Genomic DNA, 26,924 nt, shown 5'->3' on the forward strand with positions numbered 1-26,924 from the left:
GTTACCCCAACCTCAAAGCAACCCCAGGCCTGATGGTTTCCCATATTTCCCAAGTGCTGTCTCGAAGCAGTCCAAGGGATGCTTTCAGACCCCTGTGCTCTGGTGGGAGGAAGGGCAAAGCACATTACAGTATGGGACTTGAATTGAACGGGATCAGAAGCCCTACCTTACTTTTTTTTTTTTTTTTTGTCTGTTTCCTCCCCCTCCTTTCTTCATCTTGATTTTTGTTCCTTCGGTTTGTGGGTTTTCGGTCACAGCCAACAGAACTCAGGGCTCAGGAATCATTCTTGGCAGGTTCAGGGGACTTTATATGGGGTATTGGGGTACAAACCTGGGCTGGCCAATGTCAAGGCAAAAGCCCTCCCTGCTGTACTATTGCTCCTCCCTCCTCATCTTTTTTTATGAAGAAACTTTGTAGAGAAATTGGTTCTGTATTCCACTAGCATTCATTTACAGGATAGAAACAACTTGTTTTTGGGAGGGGGTCACATGGATGGTGCTCAGGGTTGCTCCTGGCTCTGCACTCAGAAATCACTCCTGGGGGCCGGGCGGTGGCGCTGGAGGTAAGGTGCCTGCCTTGCCTGCGCTAGCCTAGGACGGACCGAGGTTCGATCCCCCGGCGTCCCATATGGTCCCCCAAGAAGCCAGGAGCAACTTCTCAGCGCATAGCCAGGAGTAACCCCTGAGCGTCACAGGGTGTGGCCCAAAAACCAAAAAAAAAAAAAAAAAAGAAATCACTCCTGGCAGGCTTGGGATGCTGGGAATCAAACTGAAGTCTGTCCAGGGTTTGCCACGTGCAAGGCAAACACCTTACCTCTACGCTATCACTCTGGCCCCATGGATGGGAACAACTTTTCATTTAATCCTCCTTCCTCTACACCATATTTATGCTCCTCAGTCCAAGAAATATATTGTTGCTAATGGCAAACATACCTTCCTACACCTTGCCCCACCACCTGAGCCTCAATCCCCAAATCAGCAGAACTAATGCTATCCCACCCTCCACCCCACCGTACATTTTTTCCCTTCAAAGAAAAAAAAAACATTTCATAAATGAGCTATCCAGACCAACCCATATTTAAAAGAAACCCAAAATTCCAGAGCGGGAACCATCTGGCTCTTACGTTGGCTCCTGGAGAGCTGCAGAAGCCTATTCTGGGTTCACTGGCCCATCCTTGGCCCTCCCGAATTCCACACCTCAGCCCTGCCCCCCTGCAGCTGGCTCACACAGCCGAATCCCACCCTTTCATATGTGGACACTTGTTCTGCCTGCCCAGCTCCATCTTCCCATGGCCAGTCAGCAGAGGGAGGGGATGGCTTTCTAGAACCCACCTGAAGGGCCCATCCGCATAGAGCCCCCTCACTGGGAACAAGGCAGGAGAAAAAAGTTCTTCAGGAGGGACTGTACTTCCAGGAAAGCTGGCTCAAGCGATAGTTCTGAGGCCCAAGAGAGGCTGAGGGAGCTCCCTTCTAACTTTATGGGGGGGCCCAAGGAACTCTGGCAGCCCATGCTGCTGGGATTATGTGGTGGACAGTGTGGTGGGCAGTATTCAAGAGCCACCAATATCTGAGACTCCAGGCAAGGGAGGAGGTGGGGTGTCCACAGAGCCACCCTCTCAGCACCTCCACTTTTCCTCCTCAGCTCAGAGAGGGTCTCAGCAGTTGGCTTCAAGGCACTTACTTTCCCACTGCTGACTCCCCAGACTACCCTCTGCCCACCCCCAACACACAGAGCCCCAAACGCCCACGTAGTTAAGGTCACTCAGAATGCCCATTGTTCTGCAGGCTGGGAAAGAACTACCAGTCTTCTTGCCTGTGGGCACACCCGGAAATGGATTCTGGGGGGCCATCTCTGAGAACAAAAAGCAACCCCACAGAGCCTTGGGGGTGGCCAGAAGTGTGCTGGCTCCAGTCTGGGACTAACAGCACTGAGAGGGGCAGGGAATAGCCCTGGGCACAGCCACTCCCTCGGGCTCACAGCCTTTTCTGCAGTAGTACAGTAGGGGGTGGGGGTCAGGCTCCCCCCTACTAAGGAGGTCAGAAATGTGGTCCCCCCTGCTGCTCTAGCTGAGTGGCTGGGAGACTCAGAGGCTGCTGCACATAAGGCCCCTCCAGGCTATCCCCTTCTCCACCCTCTTTTATGTCTCCTCCACCTCCCGGGGTGTCCGATTGCGCTCCACCTGTGCCCGGCTCTTCACCTTCTTGCCCAGCTCCAGGCCGGCCCAGGTCTTGCCTTTGGCCTGCTTGGCCCGGTTCCGAGAGGGGCACCACATGCGCTCACAGTACTCATCCACCCTGGGCAGGTTGGCATAACCGATGAGCTGCAAGATGTCCTTGTACCAAGCCTTGGGGGACACAGAGTCCCGGCCTGGGGGTTCCTCTGACGCTGACCCCCGGGGGAATAGGCTGCTCAGCTGCTCCGCTCCAATCACCTCCAGAGCCAGGCGAGCCACCGTGCGGGAGAAGCCATGCTCCGAAGTGGTGCAGATGTAGGTGCCAGAGTCCAGGCGGCTGAGCCGGCGGAAGAGCAGCCCCTGCTCCAAGAGCAGGATTCGTTCATCCGTCTTCACCTGCCAGGCACAGGGGAGAATAGGAATGGGGTGCATGGAAGGGCATGCACTAGCCCCCCAACTACACTCCACTCAGTCCCTTTCCCACACTGCCCCACTGGCCACTTTTAGCCACTTCCCTTGACTCTGTGTGTCCCTCCTGGTAGGGGGCCTGTAACCTGGAACACTGGGTCCAGGCTGAGTCAGGCAGCGTGCAGGCTGCTAAAAGGGACTTTTCCACGACTGGACTGACCAGAGGCAGATCTCTGGGCATCTACTGACGCCCTGGAAGACATTCCCAGAAAGCAGATAGAATGGGGCTGGAGGGGCCCGAGAAGTGGCACAAGAGGTAAGGCATCCATGCTGCTGACACAGGGCGAATAGAAGTTTGATCCCCTGGCATCCCACATGGTCCCCAAAACAGGAGTGATTTCTGAGCACATTGCCAGGAGTAATCCCTGAGCATCACTGGGTGGCCCAAAAACACACACAAACACACACACAAATGGGGCTGGAGCAATAATAGTCCAGAGGGTAGGGCACTTGCCTGGCATGTGCTGATCTAGGTTCAATTCCTAGCATCCTATATGTTCTCCTGAGCATGGCCAAGAGTGATCCCTGAGTACAGAGCCAGGAGTAAGCCCTGAACTCTGCTAGATGTGACACAAAAACAGCAGGTTAAAAAAAATAAACAAGGGCGCGGAGAGATAGCACAGCGTCATTTGCCTTGCAAGCAGCCGATCCAGGACCAAAGGTGGTTGGTTCGAATCCCGGTGTCCCATATGGTCCCCCGTGCCTGCCAGAAGCTATTTCTGAGCAGACAGCCAGGAGTAACCCCTGAGCACTGCCGGGTGTGACCCAAAAACCAAAAAAATAAATAAATAAATAAATAAATAAAAATAAACAAACAAGCCAGGTTCTCTTCTCTATGCCACATCTGGCAACAGTGTCAGAATTTCCTCCTAGGACCTAGAGGGTGCTAAGTCACATTTGTGTCCAGGGAATCAGAACAGAGCTGGCTCTGTACAAGGGCCTTCATCCTCTGTACTTTCTCCTTTTTTTTTTTTTTGGTTTTTGGGCCACACCCTGTGACACTCATGGGTTACTCCTGGTTTGCTCTCAGAAGTGGCTCCTGGCTTGGGTGACCATATGGGACACCAGGGTATCAAACTGTGCTCCATCTTAGGTCAGACACGTGCAAGGCAAATGCTTTACCACTGCGCCACCATTCTGGCCTCCATCCTCTGTACTTTCTGTTACTCAACCTCAAAACTAGGTATTTCTGAGCTTTAACGGGGAGAAAGGGGAGAGGCCCCAGATTGGAACTACACTTGAATCTCTTGGTGGTCTCCATCCCCACCCCTGCAGAGCAGGGTCCCACAGCTAGATAGGGGCAGAGCATCTCCAGACTGTGGGGGATAGGCTCATACTGGCTTGGGCAGAGACCCAGCATGAATTGGAGCCTGGGCATCTGTGAGCCAGGCAAGATGTGCTGAGACCGTTAGTGCTACGTGGCTCTTTTGCTTATTTTGCTGAGCCCCAGGCCCTCTGGGGGAGACTTTCCAGTGCCCAGTCTCACAGCTGGCCCAAGACTGGCCTCCCCCAGTTCCCAGGCTGGAAGGAGAGCAGTGCTCCTCCCCTGCCTTGGGACAGTTCCTTACCAGACCCCTCCTACGCTCACCCCAGGCCCAGGCTGAAGCCATCTCAATTGACAGACCTTTCCGGACGGGGGAGGACGAGCCCGTGCAGGCAGCTGGACTCCTGCACAGGGAGGAAGTGTGAAGAGGCTGTGTGTGTGTGTGTGTGTGTGTGTGTGTGTGTGTGTGTGTGTGTGTGTGTGTGTGTGTGTGTATAGGGGGGGTGGGGAGCAAGGACAAGGGACCAGGCCTGGGACACAGGAGAATCAAGAACCCCTGGGTAAAGGCTCTTTCAAAGATGAACCATGAGGTCAGAGCGATAGTACAGCGGGTAAGTACTTGCTTTGCATGTGGTCAGCCTGCGTTCAATTCCTGACATCCCATATGGTCTCCAGATCTACCACCTGGGGTAATATCTGAGTGCAGAGTCAGGAGTAAACCCTGAGCAGTGCCAGGTGTGACCCCCAAAACCAAAAAAAAAAAAAAAAAAAAAAAGATGAGGAGCCCGAGTGATAGCACAGCAGTAGGGCGTTTGCCTGCATGCGGTCGGCCTGGGATGAACCCGGGTTCGATCCCTGGCATCCTATATGGTTCCCTGAGCCTGCCCGGAATGACTTCTGAGCTCAGAGCCAGGAGTAACCCCTGAGCACCGCTGGGTGTAGCCCAAAAACAAAGCAAAACAAAATTTAAAAAATGAGCCACAAATAGTACAGCGGAGAGGATGTTTATCTTGCATACAGCTGACCTGGGTTCCATCCTCTGCATCCTATATGGCCCTCTAAACACCACCAAGTGTAAGCCCTGAGCATAACCAATGTGACACAAAAATAAATATAAACAGGGGCTGGACCTGTGGCACAAGTGGTAGGGCATTTGCCTTGTACGCGCTAACCTAGGACAGACCACAGTTTGATCCCGGCGGCGTCCCATATGGTCCCCAAGCCAGGAGCGATTTCTGAGCCCATAGCCAGGAGTAACCCTTGAGAGTAACCCCTGAGTGTCACCGGATATGGCCCCCCAAAAGAAAACAAACAAAAGACACCACAGTGAGCCACATGCTTCCTGCTCCCCTCAGGGAGTAAGATGACTCCTCCCCTCATCTCCCATCCCTGCTCCCATCCCTCAGAGCTGACCTAGACCTGGGCTGTCATATGTGGCTGGTCATTCTTTGATGCCAAGGGTAGGGCACCTCCTTCCGGGCTTCTCCAGGACCTTACTTTCTTGGGTTGATCTTTTAGGCTCCCCTCAGAGCCCCAGCTAGAGTTAGCTCTCTAGGTGTAGGACCTGGGAGTTGGAGGTGGGCGCTCACTCACCTGCTCAAGCCTGTTGGCCCCGGGCCTCTGCAAGAACCAGCGCACGGCAGCTTGTGGGAATTTGGGCAGACACTGCAAGAAGGTGCTGTTGTTTTCTGTGCCATAGACCTTGCTGGTCACCCCGCTGAGTCCCACAGCTTCTTCTGGAGGGAGGCAGAGAAGAGCCAGCTCAGAAGCACTGGGACCATGTCTACTTACTAAGTCCTCAGTCCCGGGGTCCATAGCAGTGTAAAGACCGTCAGCCCCCATTTTATTTATTTATTTTTGGCTTTGGGGTCACACTCGGGTGGTGCCCAGGGGTTACTCCTGGCTCTGCACTCAGAAATTGCTCCTGGCAATCTCGGGATGGGACCACATGGGATACCAGGATTCAAACCACTGTCCAGGGCCCGAGAGATAGCACAGCGGCATTTGCCTTGCAAGCAGCCGATCCAGGACCTAAGGTGGTTGGTTCGAATCCCGGTGTCCCATAGGGTCCCCCGTGCCTGCCAGGAGCTATTTCTGAGCAGACAGCCAGGAGTAACCCCTGAGCACCGCCGGGTGTGACCCAAAAACCAAAAAACAAACAAACAAACAAACCACTGTCCATCCTGGATCAGGTGCAATGCAAGGCAAACACCCTACTGTTGTGCTATCTCTCCAACCCACTCTGCCCCCATTTCAGGCACCCAACAAAGACTCTGCCACTATAGAGCAAGAGGGGAAACTGAGGACTTTGACAACAGGACCACACTTCTCAGGGCTGTAAGCAAGACCCCGTGAGAGCCCAGGTGGTACCCCCATGAGCTACCACTCACCTCCCTGGCTCTGCCCCAGGCACTGCAAGGCAGGGTTGCCATGCCGGATATCCTGCCGGCGGAAGCGGCGTTTGCTGATGCCCGGCCGGTAGCGGGTGCAGGTGGTACCGTCCCAGGCACAATATGGATCTCGGGCCAGGCAGCACTCGGCACAAGCACTGCCATAAGTCTCGCATTGGTGCAGTTGCAGCTGGGCCACACCCAGTCTTGAGCCCACGTACAGCATTTGCTGGAAACAGAGGGGTGCACAGGGCCTGGGTTGAGCTGCCCCAGAAGCAGGCAGGCTCCCAGCTTCCAGGGGATTTCCAGGGGCCCTGCATTTTGTCAGTGGTCTTTGAGAGCCCTGCAGAGGCAGCCCCAAAAATGTAAAACAGGCCTCACACACCAGATTCCCTGGGGTAAGCTCTTCCAGGACAAAAGTGGGGATTTGTCCAAAGAGCATCACGTAAACGTGGGGAGGTGACAGATGCCGCTTGAAAAAGGACACGGACCAGACCTCTAAAATGTGGATCCCCTAAAATCAAAAGATGTTTTTGTTTGGTTTGGTTTGGTTTGGTTGGTTTTGGGTCATACCAGAAGGTGCTCAGGGGTTGCTCCTGGCTCTGCACTCAGAAATCGCTCCTGGCAGCCACAGGGGACCATATGGGATGCCAGGATTCAAACCACCATCTGCCCTGGATTGACTTGGCTGCATGCAAGGCAAATACTCTACCACTGTGCTATCTCTCCAGCCCCCAAATCAGAAGTTTGTTTCTTAGCACTTTTGTTGGGGATAGCACACACACAAATAAAATGCTCAGAGCTCATTCCTGGCTCTGTGCTCGAGGATCACTCCTGGTAGGCTTGGAGGAACATGTGGGATGCGGGGGCTGAACCTGGGAATCTACCCACTGCATCATCTCCCTGGCTCCCTTTTCTTACCCTTTTAACGGAGATCTCCATCTCAGTGACGGGGGTTGGCATCTGGAGGGAACAGGGCCTCAGTGAGTGGGGGGCCTGGGCAAGACCTTCCCCACATCCTATCACCAGGCAGGAACCCTCTTCTTCTCAGCCTGGGTCAGTGCACCCACTGGCATCGAGGCCCAGACGGCCTTTCCCAGACATGGGCTGTTAAAAAGGGCCCTGGACCCTGGCAGGCCTCTAAGCAGCAGGCTTGGCACAGTGCAGAGAGCTCAGTATCCTTTCCCACAGCTCCTCTCCCCTGCAAGGAGGCAGCTGTCCAACCCACCCCCCAAACACACACACAGGGGAGGCACTCCCAGACACATTCCCTCCCCACCCTGGGTGGCTCTACAGAGCACTAGAGAATCTGCTGGGGACTGAGATCTCAGGACCCCAGTATCACACACACACACACACACACACACACACACACACACGCGCGCGCGCGCGCGCGCACACACGCACACACACACGCACACAGCAATGGGAGTCCAACGGGCCTCCATCAAAGGATGCTCCCATTAGCCAACCCCTCTCTGGGGTCCCCAGCTTTCTGCTCACACACAGCATCCCCAGTCCCCCCATGTCCCTCTAAAATATTGACAAGGCCTCTGCAGTAGCCAATGACCTCCAACCCTTGCCCTTTGACACTCACTGGCTGCAAAGTGGGTAAAGACAGACCCCAATCGCTCTGGTTTGAGGGGACTCCTCCTTTCAGGCCCCTCACTCACCTTGAATACTTGGAGCTCTTCCAAAACCACCTCCTCGGGCTCAGCTGAGGCCCCTGCCTGGAGTGCCAGAACTTTGAGCACGGAGCCTGAATCTGGGCACAGACATGGGGTCAACTGAGAGGAGTGGCCTGGGGAAGACCCCCACCCCTCAACCTTATCTAGGATCCCACCCACCAGTCCCCAGGAAGATGACATCATAGGCGCCATCCTCCGCCTCCACGCGGTCCACCACGATCTGGCGCAGCTGCTGGCTGAGGTGGGTCTTGACCAGGACCGGACGGCCCCCTCGAGGTCGCACAGGATGGAACATGAGTGGGTGAGCACGGGCGAACTGCAGCACCTCGTCTGGGTAGTCCTTAGTGGTGCCGAAGGGCCGCCCTGGCTGTGCCGTCATCTTGCTGGGGCACTGTGGGCAGCACAAGGCAGTGCTTGAGCAGTCCGGGGGCTCCCAGTGTCCCCATCTCCACACCCTGTCTCCATGGGCACCCAAACTCTCGAGGGACTCCTAAACGTGGGCTCCCACCCCAAACCTCAGTGGTCAGGCATCCTAGAGCAGTGTCCCCTTAACATCGGCACTGTCTCTGGCCTGACTCTGGTAGACACTCACCATCCCTGGGCGCGGGAAGGGCACCTTGCCCCCGTATGGCCCCCACTGGTGCTGGGGGCCATCTTGGTGGGCAAAAGGTCCCTTGAAGACCTCCCAGATGTCTTCCATATGGTACACACAGACAGCAAAGCCCTGGAACACGGCACTGTAGGGTGATTGGGGACAGTCAGGCTAGGTAGGCTGTGTCCAGAGGGGGAAGGGGCAGTCTGGCTCCATTGCCAGGACAAAGGGGAGAGAAACTAAAAGAAGGGGCCAGAGAGATAACATGGAGGCAAGGTGTTTGCCTTGCATGCAGAATGTCAGTGGTTCGAATCCTGGCATCTCATATGGTCTCTGAACCTGCCAGGAGCGATTTCTGAGCGTAGAGCCAGGAATAATCTCTGAGCGCTGCCAGTTGTGACCCAAAAACCAAAAAAGAAACTAAAAGAAAGGGACATGGGGGGGGGGGGCCAGAGTGATACCACAATAGTAGGGCATTTGCCTTGCACACGGCCAACCCTGGACAGACCCCGGTTCAATACCCAGCATCCCATATGGTCCCACGAGCCTGCCAGGAGTGATTTCTGAGTGCAGAGTCAGGAAGAGCCCTTGAGGGCCACTGAGTATGATCCAAACTCCCCCCCAAAAAAGAGAAAGGAACTTGGATGCTTGGCCAAAGAGAGAGAGACACCCTAAGGCCTACAAACTAGAGCCAAGGACCCAGACCACAGGAAGTCCCAGCTGAGGCTGACCCCAGCCAGACCCATGGAGTAAGAGAGAGTGAGGGTGGGGTAGACGGGGGCCCACCTGACTATGCGGAATAACCCGTAGACCTCGAGGTTCCTCCCGGACTTGGGCCTCAGTAGAAACACATCCTCTGTGAGAGAAGGGAAGACAACACTAGTGTCGCTGGCTGTGTCCAGGTCCTACGACCACTTATTGCCCCACCCTGGCTCCTGCCCACGCTTACCCAGCTGGTCAAAGTGTGTGTCTTCCCCTCCCGGGCCGGGCACCGAGCACAGCAACCTAGCCTTGAGAAAGGTGCTCCATTTGTTCACCAGCACTCTCTGGCCACCCATGTCGTTCTGCAGAGTGGGGGACAATCAGACAGGGTCCTGCTTCTGGGCCTCTCCCCATGCTCTTCTGCTTGGCACCCTGGCTCATTTCCTAAATGGGATGCTTCCCTCCCCAGCTCTCACCACGCAGACTCGGCCCACACGGCTGACGGTGACACGCCCGGGGCCACCGTCGGGAGCTGGGACCGTCTCCGAGAAAAAGAAATATACTTTGTCGTCGTCCCGGTCAGAATTGTCAGGGATTCGAGTGGCCATCACAAAGCGGGGGTCTGTGAGGGGAGAGTTGGGACGGGTAGGAAGGACCTTAGAGGGGCCATAGGGGTCTGAGCCCAATGCAGAGACACAGGGAAACGAGGAGATGGGAGTTCCAGAGTGTAGGGCAGGTATGGGGCCCTTTCTGGCCTCACCCCATGTCAGCGATCTAAACATCCCCACCAGCCTCACACTTAGCAGCACTCAGGCTCACCGTGAAGGAGGTTCTGATCTGAGTCAGAACGCAAGGCAGGCCGGGGACCCCCACTCCTGAAGATCATGGCCTCACGCCCCAGGAAGTCAGCAGTGAGGCCAGTATACAGCTCCCCGCCTGGTGAGAGTGAGAATTGGGTGGGTAACCAGGACTCCCAGAGGGCAGGCTCCCCCATCTATGTTCCTGAGCTGGTCACTCACCTACAAAGGTGTTAGCGAAGGGTCTGCCAGGCTCATGTGGGCACCGGCCTCGCCCGCTCTCCACGCTGCCCAGCTCCAGCTTGAGCACATGCTAAGGAGAAGAGGGACAGACAAAGCGATCTGCAGTGGCCATCGCGTGCGGCCGGAGAGGGGGAAGGCGGAGGCCGCCTCCAGGCTTCACCCCCACATCAGATCCTGCCACAAAGGCTCCTTTCAGGCCCCCCTGACCCCTTTGCCCCTGCCAGCCTCATGCTCCAGCCTGACCTCACCTCCCCGCGGTGCCCCACGGCAATAAAAGCACAGCTGGGCTCGAAGGCGCCCGTGCCACATGCGAGCAGGTGGGTCCTGTTGTGGGGCTGTACCACCCGAATGAAGTTGGCACACTCCATCTACGGGGAAGAGAGGGTGAGGGTGAGGGGTCGCCCCACAAATCTAGGCTCTGGCTTAGCCTTGACTCACTGATCAACTATAAGAACGGATGTGGTGAGTTGTGTGTGTGTGTGTGTGTGTGTGTGTGTGTGTGTGTGTGTGTGTGTGCCGTCTACTCACCAAAGCATCCCTGCCCTTCCGCACACATTCCTCCCTCTGTCCAGGCTGAGGCGGCCACACGACCTGAAACAGAGTCTGGCTGACCCTGGGGCTTCCCAGCCTCAGTTTCCCCATCTGCCCAACAATCAGACAGACCCTCCTCTCCCTTGTCGGTTTAGCTCACCTCTCGGGGATCCGGCCAACCCTTGTTTAGCCGCAGGGAGTAGAGGGTGTCTCGGCCCCCCAGGAAAAGGCGATCTCGGTATTCGTCCAGGTACAGGACCTGGAGGTCCAGGGGTCCTCGGGAACCCAGGAAGATGGCAGAGCGGTTGGCAGCCAGGAGGTCTGGGAGGAATGGGGAGGGGGACAGGCTGCTGCTCCCGTAGGCCTCGCCGCAAGGAGGTGCCTGGTCCCTGGTTCACACACCCACACACCCACATCTGGAAAATGTTCCCATGCTCTGGGCTGCCCAAGGACTTCAGGGAAATGCTCCTGAGTGTATGGTGTGTGGTGGGTTTGGGAAAAGGGAACAGGGGTCTCTGAGCCTCTGTCCCAGGAGCCTGCCCATATGTCTCCATGACTTCACACCATTTCCACTAATATCTCTTCCTAGGGCTTATGTGTCCTGCATAAACTTCTGGTGAGTGTTAGGAGAAGTGTGGGGAGGGGACAGGGAGAGTCACCTCTGTGCTGTGTGTGCCCACTCAGCAGGACAGGTGGGCAGGCTGGCAGGGCAGGGCCCCCAGAGAGCTGCTGAAAGACTCTCAAGGCCAACTGTCTCCAAACTTTGCAACCTGCCTAGGTACTGCCACCACGGGGGTGTGGGGCAGACTGGCTGCAAATTCTGAGAGTTCCTGGGATCACCTCCTAGAGAGGTGAAGGTGATAGAAAATGAAGTCAGGGGCCAGCAGGGGTATGCTTTGTCTACCTAGACTCCTAGAGGATCCTCCTGGGTGCAGTACCCACAGCCTCTCCAACTCATTCATAGCCTCTCTTAAGAAACTCTCTAGAGAGCTACAAATACTTTGCCTCTCTCTATTTTTTTTTGTTTTTGTTTTTTGTTTTTGGGCCACACCCTGCGGTGCTCAGGGGTTACTCCTGGCTGTCTGCTCAGAAATAGCTCCTGGCAGGCACGGGGGACCATATGGGACACCGGGATTCGAACCAACTACCTTTGGTCCTGGATCGGCTGCTTGCAAGGCAAACGCCACTGTGCTATCTTCTCCGGGCCCTCTATTTTTTTTTTCTGATAGCCTGAGTTTCACCCCCAAACCACAGCTCCCAAGGCAGCCCATGTTCCCTCTTCAGCATACACCCAAACTCTCCAGAGACCCATCTTTCTTCTTCTGCCCTCTCAGACACACCAAAACATCCAGATCTCCCAGGATCACTCCTCTGATTGCCCCAGGAATCTGCCAAGTGCTTGTGTCTGGGCTGGCAGCGCAGCTCCTTACGGGGCAGGGGGAGCTCTGTAGAGCACGCAGGGGCCAGGTGGGTACGGCTGCAGAGCAGACCAGGGCAGCCCTGGGGGTGCCAGGTGCAGGGGTGCAGGCAGGAGAATTAGGATGGGGACCTTGGTGCTGTCTGCCCCCCCCCACCTCCCAGCCTCAGCCCTGCACAGAACTAGCTCTTAGCTGTCAGTCTGTCCCACTGTTCCCTGTTTCTCAGGAGTCCTGTTTCTGTCTTTCCCATTTCCACGTGGTGCCTCCCAAGACTGGACCCTCCCTGCCCCTTCTGACCTGCAACGGGAGCAGCAGACAGAAGCCACTCCGAGAAAGACTCCATGGGGAGGAGGTAACTGCATATCTCTGACTAGGGTCCCCCAGGGCAGCCAGACACACACACACACACACACACACACACACACACACACACACACACACATTCACACACACACACACACACTCACACACACACTTGTGGTTCATACCTCGATAGGAAAGCCTAAGGCGGGGCACGCTGGGGCCGGGGCTGGGGCTGCTTCGACCCAACAGGAGCCCCCCCAGGAGGCAGCAGACGGCCCAGGCCGAGGGGGCCATGCCCAGAAGCGGAGCGCAGCAGCTCAGCGCTGTCAGCCAGCGGAGCTGCCTTCCTCCAGCTTCTAGGCTGGCTGGAGTTTGTTGCTGGTTCTGCTGGCGCCTCCACTTATAAGGCGACAGCTCCAGCTCCGCCCCTCCAGGCTTGGTGGCTGGGGCCGGGAGAGGAGTCACAGCCACTGAGCACCTGCTGGGCACAGCCAACAGCCCAGTTGTGTGTGTGTGTGTGTGTGTGTGTGTGTGTGTGTGTGTGTGTGTGTGTGTAGGATGTAGGATTCCAGATAAGAAGATCAGATGGCAGAGGTCAGATGTTGATGCAGGGCTGGAGAGATAGTACTGTATTTAGGGCTTTTCTTGCATTGAACCCCCAGAAGGGTTCAATTCCCATCACCATACATACTCAACAAGTACCTCTGGGAGCACTGCTGGGGATGGCCTCAAAACAAAAAAGTTGACTGACTAGGGGCCAGAGCAATAGCACAGCAGTAGGGCATTTGTCTTCCATGCAGACAACCCAGGACAGACCTGGGTTCAATTACCAGCATCCAATATGGTCCCCCGAGCCTGCCAGGAGTGATTTCTGAGCGCAGAGCCAGAAGTAACCCCTGAGCACCTCTGGATGTAGCTTTAAAAACAACAACAACAACAACAGGGCCTGGAGAGATAGCACAGCGGTGTTTGCCTTGCAAGCAGCCGATCCAGTACCAAAGGTGGTTGGTTCGAATCCCAGTGTCCCATATGGTCCCCCGTGCCTGCCAGGAGCTATTTCTGAGCAGACAGCCAGGAGTAACCCCTGAGCACCGCCGGGTGTGGCCCAAAAACCAAAAAAAAAAAAAAAAAAAAAAAAAAGGAAATACTACTCCTGCAAGGGTGGATGTGCCTAGGTTTCTCAAGGACCCAGATATGGGCAGCTTGTGCCATCTAGTGGATGAAGTAGACACTTCAGGCAGTCCCAACTGTTCAGTCATTCATTGCCTTGTTGGGTGTGTTCAGGTAGGAGTCCCTCAGAAGATGCCACAGATACCATATTTTTCACCCTATAAGATACTCCTGACCATAAGACACACATAGTTTTTTGATGCTCTCATCCCCTGCACTCAGGCTTCAGCTCCAGGAGGCATTCTCTCCATAAGACGCACTTTGGGGGAGAGGGGAGTACATCTTATGGTACGAAAAATATGGTATTTTTGGTAGTAGTGTGGAAGCAGGCAGTGATGATGTAACTACAATAGGAAGAGGCCAGGCATGGAAGATATTCCAATGGTTGCTTCCAAGTGAGAAAAAAAATTTTAACTTTATTTATTGGGGGCTGGAGTGGTGGCACAGGTGGTAGGGAGTTTGCCTTGCACATGATCGACCGACCCAGGACGGACCACGGTTTAATCCCCCAGCGTCCCATATGGTCCCCCAAGCCAGGACCAATTTCTGAGTGCAGAGCCAAGAGTAACCCCTGAGCATCACCAGGTGTGGTCCAAAAAGCAACAACAACAAAAAAATTTTTATTGATTGGTTGTTGGGCCACACTCAGCAGTGCTCAAGGGTTACTCCTGGCTCTGCACCCAGAAATTGCCCCTGGGAGGCTAGGGGACCAGATGGGATGCCAGGAATCGAACCAGATACCTCCCAGGTCAGCAGCATGCAAGGCAAACACCCTACTCCTGTGCTATCTCTCTGGCCCCTAAGGGAGAAAATTAAGAAAGACTTCTTGAAGAAAGCAATATTTCCGGCAAAGGATGCTACAGCACAAAGGCCTAAATGGGCTGCTAGCACAGTCAGAGTGAAATGACACTCTGTACAGTACCAGAAACTAGGGGGTGGGCAGCTTTTGAGCCCTCATCAGCAGACGTGAGATGTGTGTGTTCTTGTCATGGTATGTATGTATAAGTTATGTGGAGAGTCCAACCAGCCTCTCAAAGCCAGATTCCTGGGGTGGGTGTTATGCCTGGAAGGACAAATGCTGCTCCCTCTCCCGCCCACCGACCTTATTCTAGGACATAAACTCCGAGACAACACCCCTCAAGATTTTTTGGGAGCAGCCACCCAGTGAGTCAGGGGTTACTCCTGGCTATGAGCTCAGAAATTGCTCCTGGCTTGGGGGACCATATGGGACACATGGGGAATCGAATCATGGTCCGTCCTAGGTCAGCCGCACACAAGGCAAACGGCATACTGCTGTGCCACCACTCTGGCCCCATCCCTCCCCAAGGATTTTTATCCTTCTGGGAACCCTGTATTTAAGGCATCATCCGGCTGCCTTATGAAGCTGGCCCAGACATTCTCTTTCATCCACAGACAAGCATGGCCTCTCAGCTCCCTGCCCTCCTCACTGCCAACTCACTTCCAGCCCTCCCACGATGTAACTGTCCCCTTCCCCCAAACCCCGACAATGGAGACATGAGAGGTCCATCCCCATATTCCATGCTGCTCTCCTCTCACTACCACTAGTTACCCTTCTTGGTTTTTTTTTGTTTTGTTTTGTTTTTGGGGCCACACCCGTTTGATGCTCAGGGGTTACCCCTTGGCTAAGTGCCTAGAACTTGCCCCTGGCTTGGGGGGACCATATGGGATCGAACCATGGTCCTTTCCTTGGCTAGCGCTTGCAAGGCAGACACCTTACATCTAGTGCCACCTCACCAGCCCCAAATAAGAGTCGAGGCATTTTACTCCCAATTTCAAAGCAGAGTTCTTGGAGTTAGCAGGACCTCAGGAGGCCATTTTTTGTTTGCTTATTTTTTGTTTTTGGGCCACATCCAGAAGCTCTCAGGGGTTACTTCTGCCTTTTGCACTCATAAATCGCTCCTGGCAGGCACAGGGGACCATAAGGGATGCCAGAATTTGAACCACCGTCCTTCTACATGCAAGGCAGACTCCCTACCGCTGTGCTATCTCCGGCCCCCTTCTTTTTTTATACTTTATTGATTGATTGATTGGTTGGTTGGTTTTGGGCCACAATCAGCAGTTCAGGGGTTACTCCTGGCTCTGCACTCAGAAATGCCCCCAGCAGGCTCTGGGGACCATATGGGATGCCGGGATTTGAACCAGGTCCCTCCTGGGTTGGGCGCGTGTGAGGCAAACGCCCTACTACTGTGCTATCTCTCCAGCCCCACTAGTTCCCATTCTTTTTGCTGACCATGGATCTGGGCCCTTAGGAGCCCTATGAAAGCTTCTGGAATCTCCCACTTTCTTCAGATCTTCCACATCTTGTTCCCATCAGCATTCAAGCTACCTTGGGAACTCTAGCTTCACTTGTTGGGACCAGCTGGTTCTTCTCTAGTTGTTCCCACCCTTGGAGGTGGGCTTTGTTTTCCCAGTAAAGGCTGCTTTGGCAGCCTGGAGGGGAAGCTGCCATCTTGGCTGTTAGGTCCACGTGGTGGAGCAACTGGCTTGTGGGTGAACAGCTTGCGGCATGAGTTCCTGGCCTGTTATTCCTTCCCAAACGTGTGTGGATTATTTCCTATGTCAGAATTGCTGCCGGACCTGTGTTTCTTATCCTACCCAGATTGGGGGCATGGGAATCCCTCTCCCTCTCTGGGGATTGTGGAACACACTACCCACTCATGATTTCACATTCAGTAAGCCCCCCAGAGTCACTGCACCCCTCAACTCCAGCCCATTTTTCTGTTCCCAGATCCGCAACCGCCATTGCGTACTCCTGCCATCTCACTTTACGTTATTCCCTCCTCCCTCTCCAGCAGGTTCCCAGCCCATCAGACCAATGAAACCTCAGGTCCAGGCAGCCAAGGCCTTGGAGGCCCTCCAAGGACCCTAACAACAAGAATACTAGCTGTCTTTCCTGCCTCCTGGATCCCCTCAATTACTCTGGACTCTCCCCAGCCCCACCAGACAGAAACCTGAGGCATCTGTCCTGGGCTGGGAAAGCCCTTCTGAAGCTAGCACTCCTCCTAGCCTCTCTTAACTCCACTTGGGGGCCAGCAATACCTCAACTCTGACCCAAGCAGAGGACTGACATCCTTTCCTGTAGGCCTGGGGGGGAATCTGTGCATCTCAGAGAGGCAGAACCTGGGGGCTGGAGAGCTGGGCCAAGTCATAGACAGGCCCAGCATGAGAGAGGCCCTAGGTTCCAGTCTTGGTACAGCATGGGCCCATCTCCCAACCAAGCACCACCAGGAGTGGTTCTGATGCCTCCTCCCCCCTCCCCCCGCCCCCCCCTACTGCTAGATAAGACCCCTATTAACATAACAACAACCAGAGTATACTTAGGATCTAGTTTTTTTGGGGGGTGGATTTTTGGGGGGGCCACACCCGGTGGCTATGCACTCAGAAATCAGTCCTGGCTCGGGGAGGACCATATGGGATGCCGGGGATCAAACCAGGTCTGTCCTGGATTTGCTGTGTGCAAGGCAAATGCCCTGCCTTGGTGCTATCCCTCTGGCCCCTAGGATCTAGTTCTAAGGAGATAACAGGGAGATCCAAACTGCAGCTTCCTTTTTTGTTTTGTTTTGTTTGTTTTATTTTGTTTTGGTATTGGGCCACTCCTGTGGCTCTCTTACTTGTAGTTCTGCATTCAGAAATCACTCCTGGCAGGCTCTGGGGCCAACATGGAATAATGCTGGGGATCAAACCTGGGTTGGCTGTGTGCAAGACACATGTTTTCCCTGCTGTGCTATTGCTCCAGCCTTCCAAAGTGCAGGCTTCATTTGTTTTGGGGGTCACACCTGGCTGTGTTCAAGGCTTATTCCTGGCTCTGTGATCTCAGGTTTCATTTTTCATGGTATTCAGAGACAAGTTTCAGGATATTTTACCAAGAATCAGCCTGTTCTTTTCAGAAAGACGAGGCTTAGCAGGAGGGTAGGACAGTATGACAAGGGGACATTGTGCTTCCGACTTGGGGATCCCAGTCCAGAAAGAGAGCTTGAAAAGGGCAAGAACCAGTGCATAGTAATGGCTCTTTGTGTTCATTTTCTGGGCAGTGTCCTGTGGCTGTTTTTTGTTTTTTGTTTTAATTTTGTTCTGTTTTGTGTTGTTTTTGTTTTGGGGCCACACCCAACATTGCTCAGGGGTTACTCTGCACTCAGAAATCGTTCCTGGCATGGGGCTGGAGCCATAAGACTCCAGGGACCATAGGGGATGCCTGGATTCGAACCACCATCAGTCCTGGATCAGCTGCTTGCAAGGCAAACGCCCTAACGTTGTGCTGTGCTGTCACTCCAGCCCCTTGTTTTTGTTTTTGAGCCACACCTATGGTTCTCAGAGCTTGCTCCTGGCACTGTTCGGGAAACCTTATGTGGTGCTGGGCATTGAATCTGGGTTTTCTATGTGCAAGGTTCTACTTCTACCTCACCTGTTCCTTGACCCTTCATTGTATCCAGGAGGGTATCCAGCATTCTTTGTACTTATTTGGCAACTTGGGAATTTCAAAACAAACAAAAAAAACCTAAGGATTGTTAAAAAAAATTTTTTTAAAGGAAATATAGGAACATTGGCTTCTCTGTGCCTCCTTGGGACTGTGCAACTCCCCGGCATCCTTATCTAGAAAGTAGTAGTTTTATCCTTGAAATACAAGCTGCCTGGATTCCCTTTTCTCACACCTCACTTCCACTCCCAGTGAATTCTATTAGCCTTGAGCCTGTGCTCTTCTCTCCCCCTCACATTCTGCCCAGTGAACCCTCACCTCAGGATTCCTCCCACCCAGCCCACAACCACCATAGCCAGTTCCTCTCCCCAGAGCACCTCAAGAAAGCTTCCTGAAAATGGGGGCTGATCGGGCAAGGTGGGACAACACTGAGCCTGTCTCCCAGGATACGAAGTACCCCTTCCCCCAACCTTCACCTTTCTGATTTAGACACTCCAGCTTCTCCATCTGCCTGGGGCTCTTTCTCCAGGCCCTCCCTTGACCTATTCAAAGCTCCTTTAGGAACTCTCTGAGCCAGCTCTAGACCACACATCTTCCCATGTCCCTAAGGGACTGTCTGTTTTTGTTTTTGTTTTTGGGTCACACCCAGCAGTGCTCAGGAGTTACTCCCAGCTGTGCGCTCAGAACCTCCTGGCTCGAAGAACTGACTATATGGGATGCCGGGGATCAAAACTGTGTCCGTCCTGGGTCAGCTGAGTGCAAGGCAAATGCCCTACCACTGTGCTAGCACTCCAATCCCCCTAAGTGACTGTCTGTTCCCTGAGAGGAGGCTCCTTCACACGTAGTGTTCCAGCACCCAACCTATGAGGCAGAGGATGGGTGTATAATACAACCATGGGATTCTCCCAGGTTTGCAGGCATTCCTGCAAGTCCCCCAGTTCTAATGGGCAGCTGAGGGGCTCTTCTCCTCCCTCACTCCAAGTTTCACCAGGAACGAGGAGCTCCTGCTGGCTCCTGTCTGTACCAGAGGCATCCCTAGAATTCTAAGACCATGCCAGGAATGCAGGCTATGTGGAGGCCAGCCAAGGCCAGCCACAGGTGGGGGACTGAGAGGAGGCTGGGTGGGGCAAGGACAGCTGCTGACATTCTGGCTGGAGCTCTGGTGCCAGCCAGGGACAGCTGTCCCTCCTGCAGGCACCATCGCAGACACTTCCAGCGCTTTGCAGGCAACTGGCCTTCCCCCGTGACTGGTGTCACAGTTCAGCCTCAGTCCTGGCCCCGGGTACCCATACTGAGGTGAGAGTCACAGGGCCTGGTATCTCCCTTCCCTGCCATGGAGGAGCCTGGGCAGGGAGCCAGAGCTCCATAGAGCTGCAGTTTATGTCCATATGGTCCAAGCCACCAGAAAGGGCCCTGGGCCAGAAGCCAGGTGGTTGGCTGTGCCCCAGACACCATCTGAACTGATATCGTCTGTCCTTTCTGGATCGTGGCATCTACCTCAGACAGGGGTTGGGGTAAGGTAACCCGTTATGTGGCCAGTGGAAAATTCAAGTCAGTGAGTGAAGTATTTTATTAATTTAATTAATATATCAAGTGAGCTGGTAAATTAGGGCGCAGGACCCCAGGAAAGAATTGGGGCTATTAGCCCCAGGGGTGGACAGAGGGCTTAGCCCTGCCCAAGAACATGGGACTTCAGCTGCTGAGTGGCTGAGGCAGGCCTGGGGGCTGTGTCTCAAGTGAATGGAACCCTTGGGTGTATTGTGTGAGGTGGGGAGACAGGTCCTTAGAAGGAAAGAGGCAAGGTCTCTAGAGAAGTCCCCAGAAAGGCCTCCAGGCTTCTGGGGAGCAAGACTTTATTTGCTTCCCCAGGACAGGGCTGGGTAGTACATCAGGGCTCCAGGACAGGGGCACATCCGCACTCAGGTTTCTGGTTGGCTGAACTAGAAAGGTGGGCACAGGCAGCTGCAGACAGTGGGGGTTTACTCCACCCCCTTCATGAACTCCAGGAACTCTGTGGAGAGAGAGGCAGGCAGGTGAGGGGGGCAACAGGCAGGCTGGGGGCCATGTGCAGTCTGTCCCCCACGCACCATCATAGTCAATGCGGCCATCATTGTTCTTGTCCCCGTCTTTCATGAGCTCCTCTATATCGTCCTCTGTGATGGTCTCCCCAGTGGCCTGAAGCATCATCTTCAGCTCCTCTAGGTCAATGTAGCCATCTGAGTTCCTATGGGGAGGCCAGGGGCTCAGAAGAGGGAGACTGAGGATACCCCATGTTCCCCCTACCTCCTAGCTCTGCTAGGGTCAGACCAGAGGTCAAGTGTCATGCACTCACTTGTCAAACATGCGGAAGAGGTCAGACAGCTCCTCCTCTGACTTGCCCTTGCTGTCATCCTTCATGCAACGAACCATCATGACCAGGAACTCATCAAAGTCCACTGTGCCACTGCCTGGGGCAGAGACCGAGGCCAACAGAGGGGAAGGGTCAGGATGAAGATCCCCAGTCCTTCATGTCCCATGTCCTCCCACCCTGCCCAGAAGGCCAGGGCAGACAAAACAGGGCACCTATTTACTTTTACCCATTTACAATGGGTCCCATTGAGAGGCTAATGGAGAGGTTCCAGACTTATCTGGCCACCATCCCCTGAAAATCTGCTTGCTTTAGCGAGTACTCTTTTTTGGGGGGTGTGCCACACCCAACAGCATTCAGGAGTTACTTTTGGTTCTTTTTTTTTTTTTTTTTTTTTTTTTGGTTTTTGGGCCACACCCGGCGGTGCTCAGGGGTTCCTCCTGGCTGTCTGCTCAGAAATAGCTCCTGGCAGGCACAGGGGACCATATGGGACACCGGGATTCGAACCAACCACCTTTGGTCCTGGATTGGCTGCTTGCAAGGCAAACGCAGCTGTGCTATCTCTCCGGGCCCTACTTTTGGTTCTGTACCCAGAAATTACTCATGGAGGCTGAAGGGACCATATAGGATGCTGGGGATCAAACTTGGGTTGGCCATGTGCAAGGCAAACACCCTTCCTTCTATGATATCATGATATCACTCTAGCACCTAAGCAAGTACACTTTTGCACTGAGGCTGCACCACTGCTGTGGACAGTTCAGTGCCCAGCCAGAAATCACCCACTGGAAACCAGGGCAGGAGTGTAAAAGTAGAGCTGGGCTGAAGAGCAAACAGGGGCTCTGGGACTCACCATCCTCATCCACTTCATCGATCATCTCCTGCAGCTCCTCCGGGGTGGGGTTCTGGCCCAACATCCGCATCACCTTGCCCAATTCCTTGGTGCTGATGCAGCCATCCTCAGCGCCCAGCACAAAGATGTCAAAGGCAGCCTTGAACTCTGGGGTGTGGGAGTACAGTGACGCATGAGCCAGATCCTAAGGCCACCCACCACCTCGTCCGCATCCCTCTGAGTTCCCTACAGAGTACTAGGCAGAGGAACCTAGTCTCCAGCCTTGTGTTCCCTCACCCAACCCTGTCATCCACTTTGTGAGTATGGGGGGGAGGCTCACCATTTTTCTGCTCTTCTGTCAACTGCTCTACCTAGAAGGGAAAAGAGGATTTTGGTCCCTGTCCCAGAGAGACATTCTGTCCCACAGAGCAGAGACAGAGCAAGAGACATCACTGCTTCCATCACAGAGGAGAGGCTTAGGGTTTTCCCTGTCCTCTCCAGACCCTGGAAGGCCTCCCAAGACTGGTTCAGGGCTAGGGTGCAGGTGGACCCATTCCAGGGATGTGACCTATGAATGCAACTGTTAGAGTCAACTAGAAACCCTTCCCTAGCCAGGTGGTCAGAGACAGCTGTAGTCCAGGCTGGGACAATAAAACCAGGCAGGGCAAGTAAAGCTGCCCCCTATGAAACCTGAGCAGGGCAGCTATTGGACTATTTTTAACCAGGGCCAGAGTTAAACCTGGTGATTGTTCTTGGGGACTTGGCATGTAGGGGGTGGGCCAGTGTTATCTGGTGCCTGGCCTGCTGGTCTCTCAGAAGCCAAAATTAGTCCTGGGCCCAGCAGGACTTATATGGGCACAAGGCGGAGGGCTGTCTGTCCCCTCCCCAGGGCCAGGACACTGGCAGGGTCCAGTACAGCCTTTCCCTGCCAAGGATGGGACTAATGGGGGACAGCCTGTATTTCAGGAGTCTCTGAGATGAGGAGAGGTAAGGACCCTTCACACACACACACACACACACACACACACACACACACACACACACTGTAGAAGCACCTCTTATCAACCCCAGTCTCTGACTAAAAGCACCATACTTTGAGTCTGTGAGGGACCCCACTTCTGTTCCTTCTTCCTGGAACCCTACTCCTGCCCGTCTCACACCTCAAAGCCTTTTCCCCAACTCAGATCTAGGGTTTTCAGTCCCTTCTGCAAAACCTTGCCCCCCTCAGCCCTATAGTAATAGTAACATCAATCAGTCAAGAGGGGACAGTGAGTGAAAGATGCAAGAAGTGAAATGTGGGGTGCAGGAGAGGGAGTCAAGGAGACAGCAGCAGAGACTGAGAACTCAGGAGGCAGAAACATGGAAGTGACATGAAGAGAAGAACCAGAGACTCCAGAGGAACCAAATAGTGGCCTGACTCAGATCATGGGACATGGGGACAGGCCTCCTTCACCCTCTCTGACAGCTCTTCTCCATAGCCTGAAGCAGAGCAATTGTACAACGGGTGATTCTCTGGTGAACTAGGTTTGATCCCTGACGCCTCAGATGGTCTCCGAACCCCACTAGGAGTGATCCTTGAGCGAAGAACCAGGAGAAAGTCCTAATCACTGCTGGGTGTGACCACCCCAAAAAAGACCCTGAATTACTCCATCCATCCATCCATCCAAACCCAGGAATGCCAGACCAGCCATCCTCTTAAGGGCGTAGGGTCCCTACCGCAGGGTGACATGCCCCCCTTATCTTGAACTGAGTCCCCCTCAAGTTGTCTTGCCCCCTGGACATGCCCCCTAAGCCCCTGGGGCCATGACTCACCGCAGCTTTGTAGATGTCATCCATGCTGAAAGCTCTCAGTGCAGGCTGCTGGGGTTGCCAGCAGGGCCTAGGCTTAAATACCTCCCCCACCCCCACATTCCGGCCCAGCCCACCCCTGAGAGTGGCAGCCCCCACTTCCCCCGCCCTGATGATCTCAGGCTGCCTGGCTGAGTTCACAGACACTAGGACTCCGGTCTCCTAAGACCTGTGTCCCCAGAGCAGGAGTTGGCTGCCAGGACCGACCAGGGATCTCTGCCTCTGTCCCCAGGATCCCCATAAAACAGAAAGATTTCTTGAGCAGAGCTATATAGTACAATAGATAAGGAGCTTGTATTGCACATAGCCCACCCAGGTTAATCTCTAGCACCCCATGTGGTCCCTTAAACTCACCAAGAGTGATCCTTGAGAGCAGAAACAGGAGTAAGCCCCCTGTGCACTGCTGGTTGTGGCCTGAAAACAAAAACAAAAGCAAACAAATAAAATCAAGATTTCTTGCCAAAATGAGTCAGAACAGGGTAGAAACTGCAAGGTAGTGGGTCTGTCCCACTCACAGCTCACCCACTTGTCAATTGAGGGGGGCATGGGTAATCCCACTTCCCCTCTCCAGAGAAGAAGTCAGAGGCACATGGAGTTCTGACTGAGTTGGCAGTAGCGATGTGAAGCTGTGTCCCCGGAGCAGGGTCATCAGATGCAAGGAGATGCAAAGAGACCAGGAGATGGGGACCCCAAATGTCAAGATCAAGAGTTCAGTGCTGGGGGAAGGAACTGAAGAAGTCACTCAAGTCAGCCCCTGAGCTTGCCTTACAACAGAGAAGTCTTGAGAACCTTCAGCAAGGGTGTAGGAGCTAGCCATTATGACTCTCCAGTCCCCAGGGAAAGCAGAATTTGCTCTGGGATTGGGGAAAACCACCCTCAATCATTCAACAAATAATTGAAGAATAGCAAATAAGAGGAACAACACAGGGTTTTTGAGCTCCTACCTTGAAAGAATATGGCTCTGAATTCAGATCCCAAGGTCCCACACATACCAGTCTTATCCTGGCAAGTGATTTCCAGCCACACTCTAGTCCAATGTATGTGAGAACTACAAAAGGGATACTTGGATCCTCTGTAGGCTTGGCTCCAGAATGCTCTGTCATAAGGGAGGTCCAGGGGTGACTGATCTTGGTCGGGAAGTCCAAGCCCTTGGTAAACAGGTATGTGAGCCCCAGTAAACACCACAACTATACTACGTGCCTCAGCTCAGAGTACAATTCCCCAGAAGAATAAACAGGGTGCACACCCAGCTCCACTGTGCCTCAGAGTGCGAGCACCAAAATCTGGTGTGCAATTCAGCAGCAAGTACCAGCAAGTACCACAGCCGGATATGATCATCACACCCTATTAGCAGGAGGGAAGGGAAGAGCTGGGGAGATGGTCCAGAGGGCTGAAGTGGGAGGCCCAGCCTGATACCTCTCACCACTTGGTCCACCAAGCACCTCTCTTAACAGGTAGCAACCTAAGTACAGCTGGGTATGGCCCAAAGACCAAAACAAAAAGAAGGGACTGCGAGAGAATGTAAATAAATAAATTTTAAAATATCATTTGGGGGGCCGGGTAGGTGGCGCTGGAGGTAAGGTGTCTGCCTTGCAAGCGCTAGCCAAGGAAGGACCTCGGTTCGATCCCCCGGCGTCCCATATGGTCCCCCCAAGCCAGGGGCGACTTCTGAGCACATAGCCAGGAGTAACCCCTGAACATCAAACGGGTGTGGCCCAAAAACCAAAAAAAAAAATATCATTTGGGGGCAGAGAGATAGGGCAGCGGTAGGGTTTTTTGCTTTTTGTTTTTTTTGGGTTTTTTTTTTGTTTGTTTTTGTTTTTGGGCCACACCCGGTTTTGCTCAGGGGTTACTCCTGGCTATCTGCTCAGAAATAGCTCCTGGTGGGGTCGGAGAGATAGCATGGAGGTAAGGCGTTTGCCTTTCATGCAGGAGGTCGTTGGTTCGAATCCCATTGGCGCCCCATATGGTCCCCTGTGCCTGCCAGGAGCAATTTCTGAGCCTGGAGCCAGAAATAACCCCTGAGCACTGCCGGGTGTGACCCAAAAAACCACCAAAAAAAAAAAAAAAAAAAGAAAGAAATAGCTCCTGGCAGGCACGGGGGACCATATGGGACACCGGGATTCGAACCAACCACCTTTGGTCCTGGATCGGCTGCTTGCAATGCAAACGCAGCTGTGCTATCTCTCCGGGCCCGGTAGGGGGTTTTTGCCTTGCATGTGACTGGCCCAGGATGGAGCTGGGTTGATTCCTGGCATCCCATATGGTCCCTAGAGCCTGCCAGGAGCAATTTCTGAGCGCAGAGTCAGGAGTAAACCCTAAACACCTCCAGGTGTTGTCAAAAAAAAAAAAATATTTGGTGGACCTAAGCCCTTTGAAGAGTAAGCCCTGAGTCAGAACCATAAGTAAACCTTGAGTACATCATCCCTTTCCCTTCCTCAATATCATTCTGGCAGAAAGCTAGATACCACAGGAAATCCAGAGCCTGCATTACCTGCAGCCAACCAACTTCAATTTGATCTCCAGCACTGTATATATAGAAGCTGTGAAGTAGCATGGCAGAGCCAGGAGTTATATGTAAGCAATTCTAGGCTTGACTTTGGCAACAAATAAAATAAAATTCAACTCAGACCAGAGTGACAGTATTAGGGGTAAGAAGCTTGTCTCACGTAGAGTGGAGTCCTACCATCGCATATAGTTTCCCCAAACACCACCAGAAGTAACCCCTGAACGCTGCTGGGTGTGACCCAAAAGCAAAGAAGAAGAAGAAGAAGAAGAAGGAGGAGGAGGAGGAGGAGGAGGAGGAGGAGGAGAAGAAGAAGAAGGAGGAGGAGGAGGAGGAGGAGGAAGAGGAGGAGGAGGAGGAAGAGGAGGAGGAGGAGGAGAGGAGTAGGAGGAGGGGAAGGAGGAGGAGGGGGAGGAGGAGGAGGGGAAGGAGGAGGAGGGGGAGGAGGAGGAGAAGAAGAGGAGGAAGAGGAGGGGTAGGTAGAGGAGGAGGAGGAGAAAAAGAGAAGGAGGAGGATGGGGAGAAGGAGGAAGAGGATAAAGAGAAGGAAGAAGAGGAAGAGGAGGAGGAGGAGGAGGAGGAGAAGAAGAAGAAGAAGAAGAAGAAGAAGAAGAAGAAGAAGAAGAAGAAGAAGAAGAAGAAGAAGAAGAGGAAGAAGGCTCCGAGCAGCGATCGGTATGTCGCTGAATGGTTAAAGAAACTGTGGTACGTTTACTCAATGGAATACTATGCAGCCAGCAGTCAGAAGAAATGATGTCATGAAATTTTCCTATACGTGGATGAACATGGAAACTATTATGCTGAGTGAAATAAGTCAGAGGGAGGGAGAGAGAGAGAGAGAGAGAGACAGACAGACAGACAGACAGACACAAAATAGTCTCACTCATCTTTGGGATTTAAGAAAAAGAAAAGACAGTATTGCAATAATACCCAGAGATAATAGAGATGAGGGCTGGAAGGCTATGAAGCTTACCACAAAGAGTGGTGAGTGCAGTGAGAGAAAGAACCACCCTGACAACTGTCATGACAATGGTAGTGAGAGAGAGAAATAGAAGAAGGCCTGTGTCAAAGACAGGCAAGGGGTTGGGGCAGGAGGGAAATGGGGGGGCATTGGGAGTGAGTGGGAAGGTTGCACTGGTGAAGGGAGGAGTGTTCTATTTTAATACCTAAAACCCAACCACAAACATATTTGGATTCATGATGCGTAAATAAATATATT

At 53.6% G+C, this 26,924-nt stretch overlaps 2 protein-coding genes across 2 annotated transcripts; both read right to left on the bottom strand.

Moving 5' to 3' along the window:
• Positions 1-1,731: 1,731 nt before the first annotated feature.
• SEMA3G (semaphorin 3G) lies at positions 1,732-12,908 on the bottom strand. The gene is made up of 16 exons (XM_049777455.1): positions 12,756-12,908; positions 11,010-11,170; positions 10,847-10,909; positions 10,567-10,686; positions 10,298-10,388; positions 10,098-10,214; positions 9,755-9,900; positions 9,526-9,640; positions 9,363-9,432; positions 8,577-8,721; positions 8,144-8,375; positions 7,970-8,061; positions 7,218-7,259; positions 6,297-6,525; positions 5,500-5,642; positions 1,732-2,570 (listed from the first exon to the last, which is right to left on the bottom strand). Exons 1-16 carry the CDS (start codon positions 12,862-12,864, stop codon positions 2,139-2,141), a joined length of 2,307 nt encoding a protein of 768 aa, XP_049633412.1. The 5' UTR covers positions 12,865-12,908; the 3' UTR covers positions 1,732-2,138.
• Positions 12,909-20,154: 7,246 nt separating this feature from the next.
• Positions 20,155-23,187, bottom strand: TNNC1 (troponin C1, slow skeletal and cardiac type). Its single transcript, XM_049777463.1, has 6 exons — positions 23,164-23,187; positions 21,692-21,722; positions 21,373-21,519; positions 20,508-20,622; positions 20,263-20,399; positions 20,155-20,186 (listed from the first exon to the last, which is right to left on the bottom strand). The coding sequence occupies exons 1-6, from the start codon at positions 23,185-23,187 to the stop codon at positions 20,155-20,157; spliced, it is 486 nt and encodes a 161-aa protein (XP_049633420.1).
• Between the last annotated feature and the right edge of the window lie 3,737 nt (positions 23,188-26,924).

The sequence above is a fragment of the Suncus etruscus genome, chromosome 7, assembly GCF_024139225.1.
Source record: "Suncus etruscus isolate mSunEtr1 chromosome 7, mSunEtr1.pri.cur, whole genome shotgun sequence".
Lineage (NCBI taxonomy): Eukaryota > Metazoa > Chordata > Mammalia > Eulipotyphla > Soricidae > Suncus > Suncus etruscus.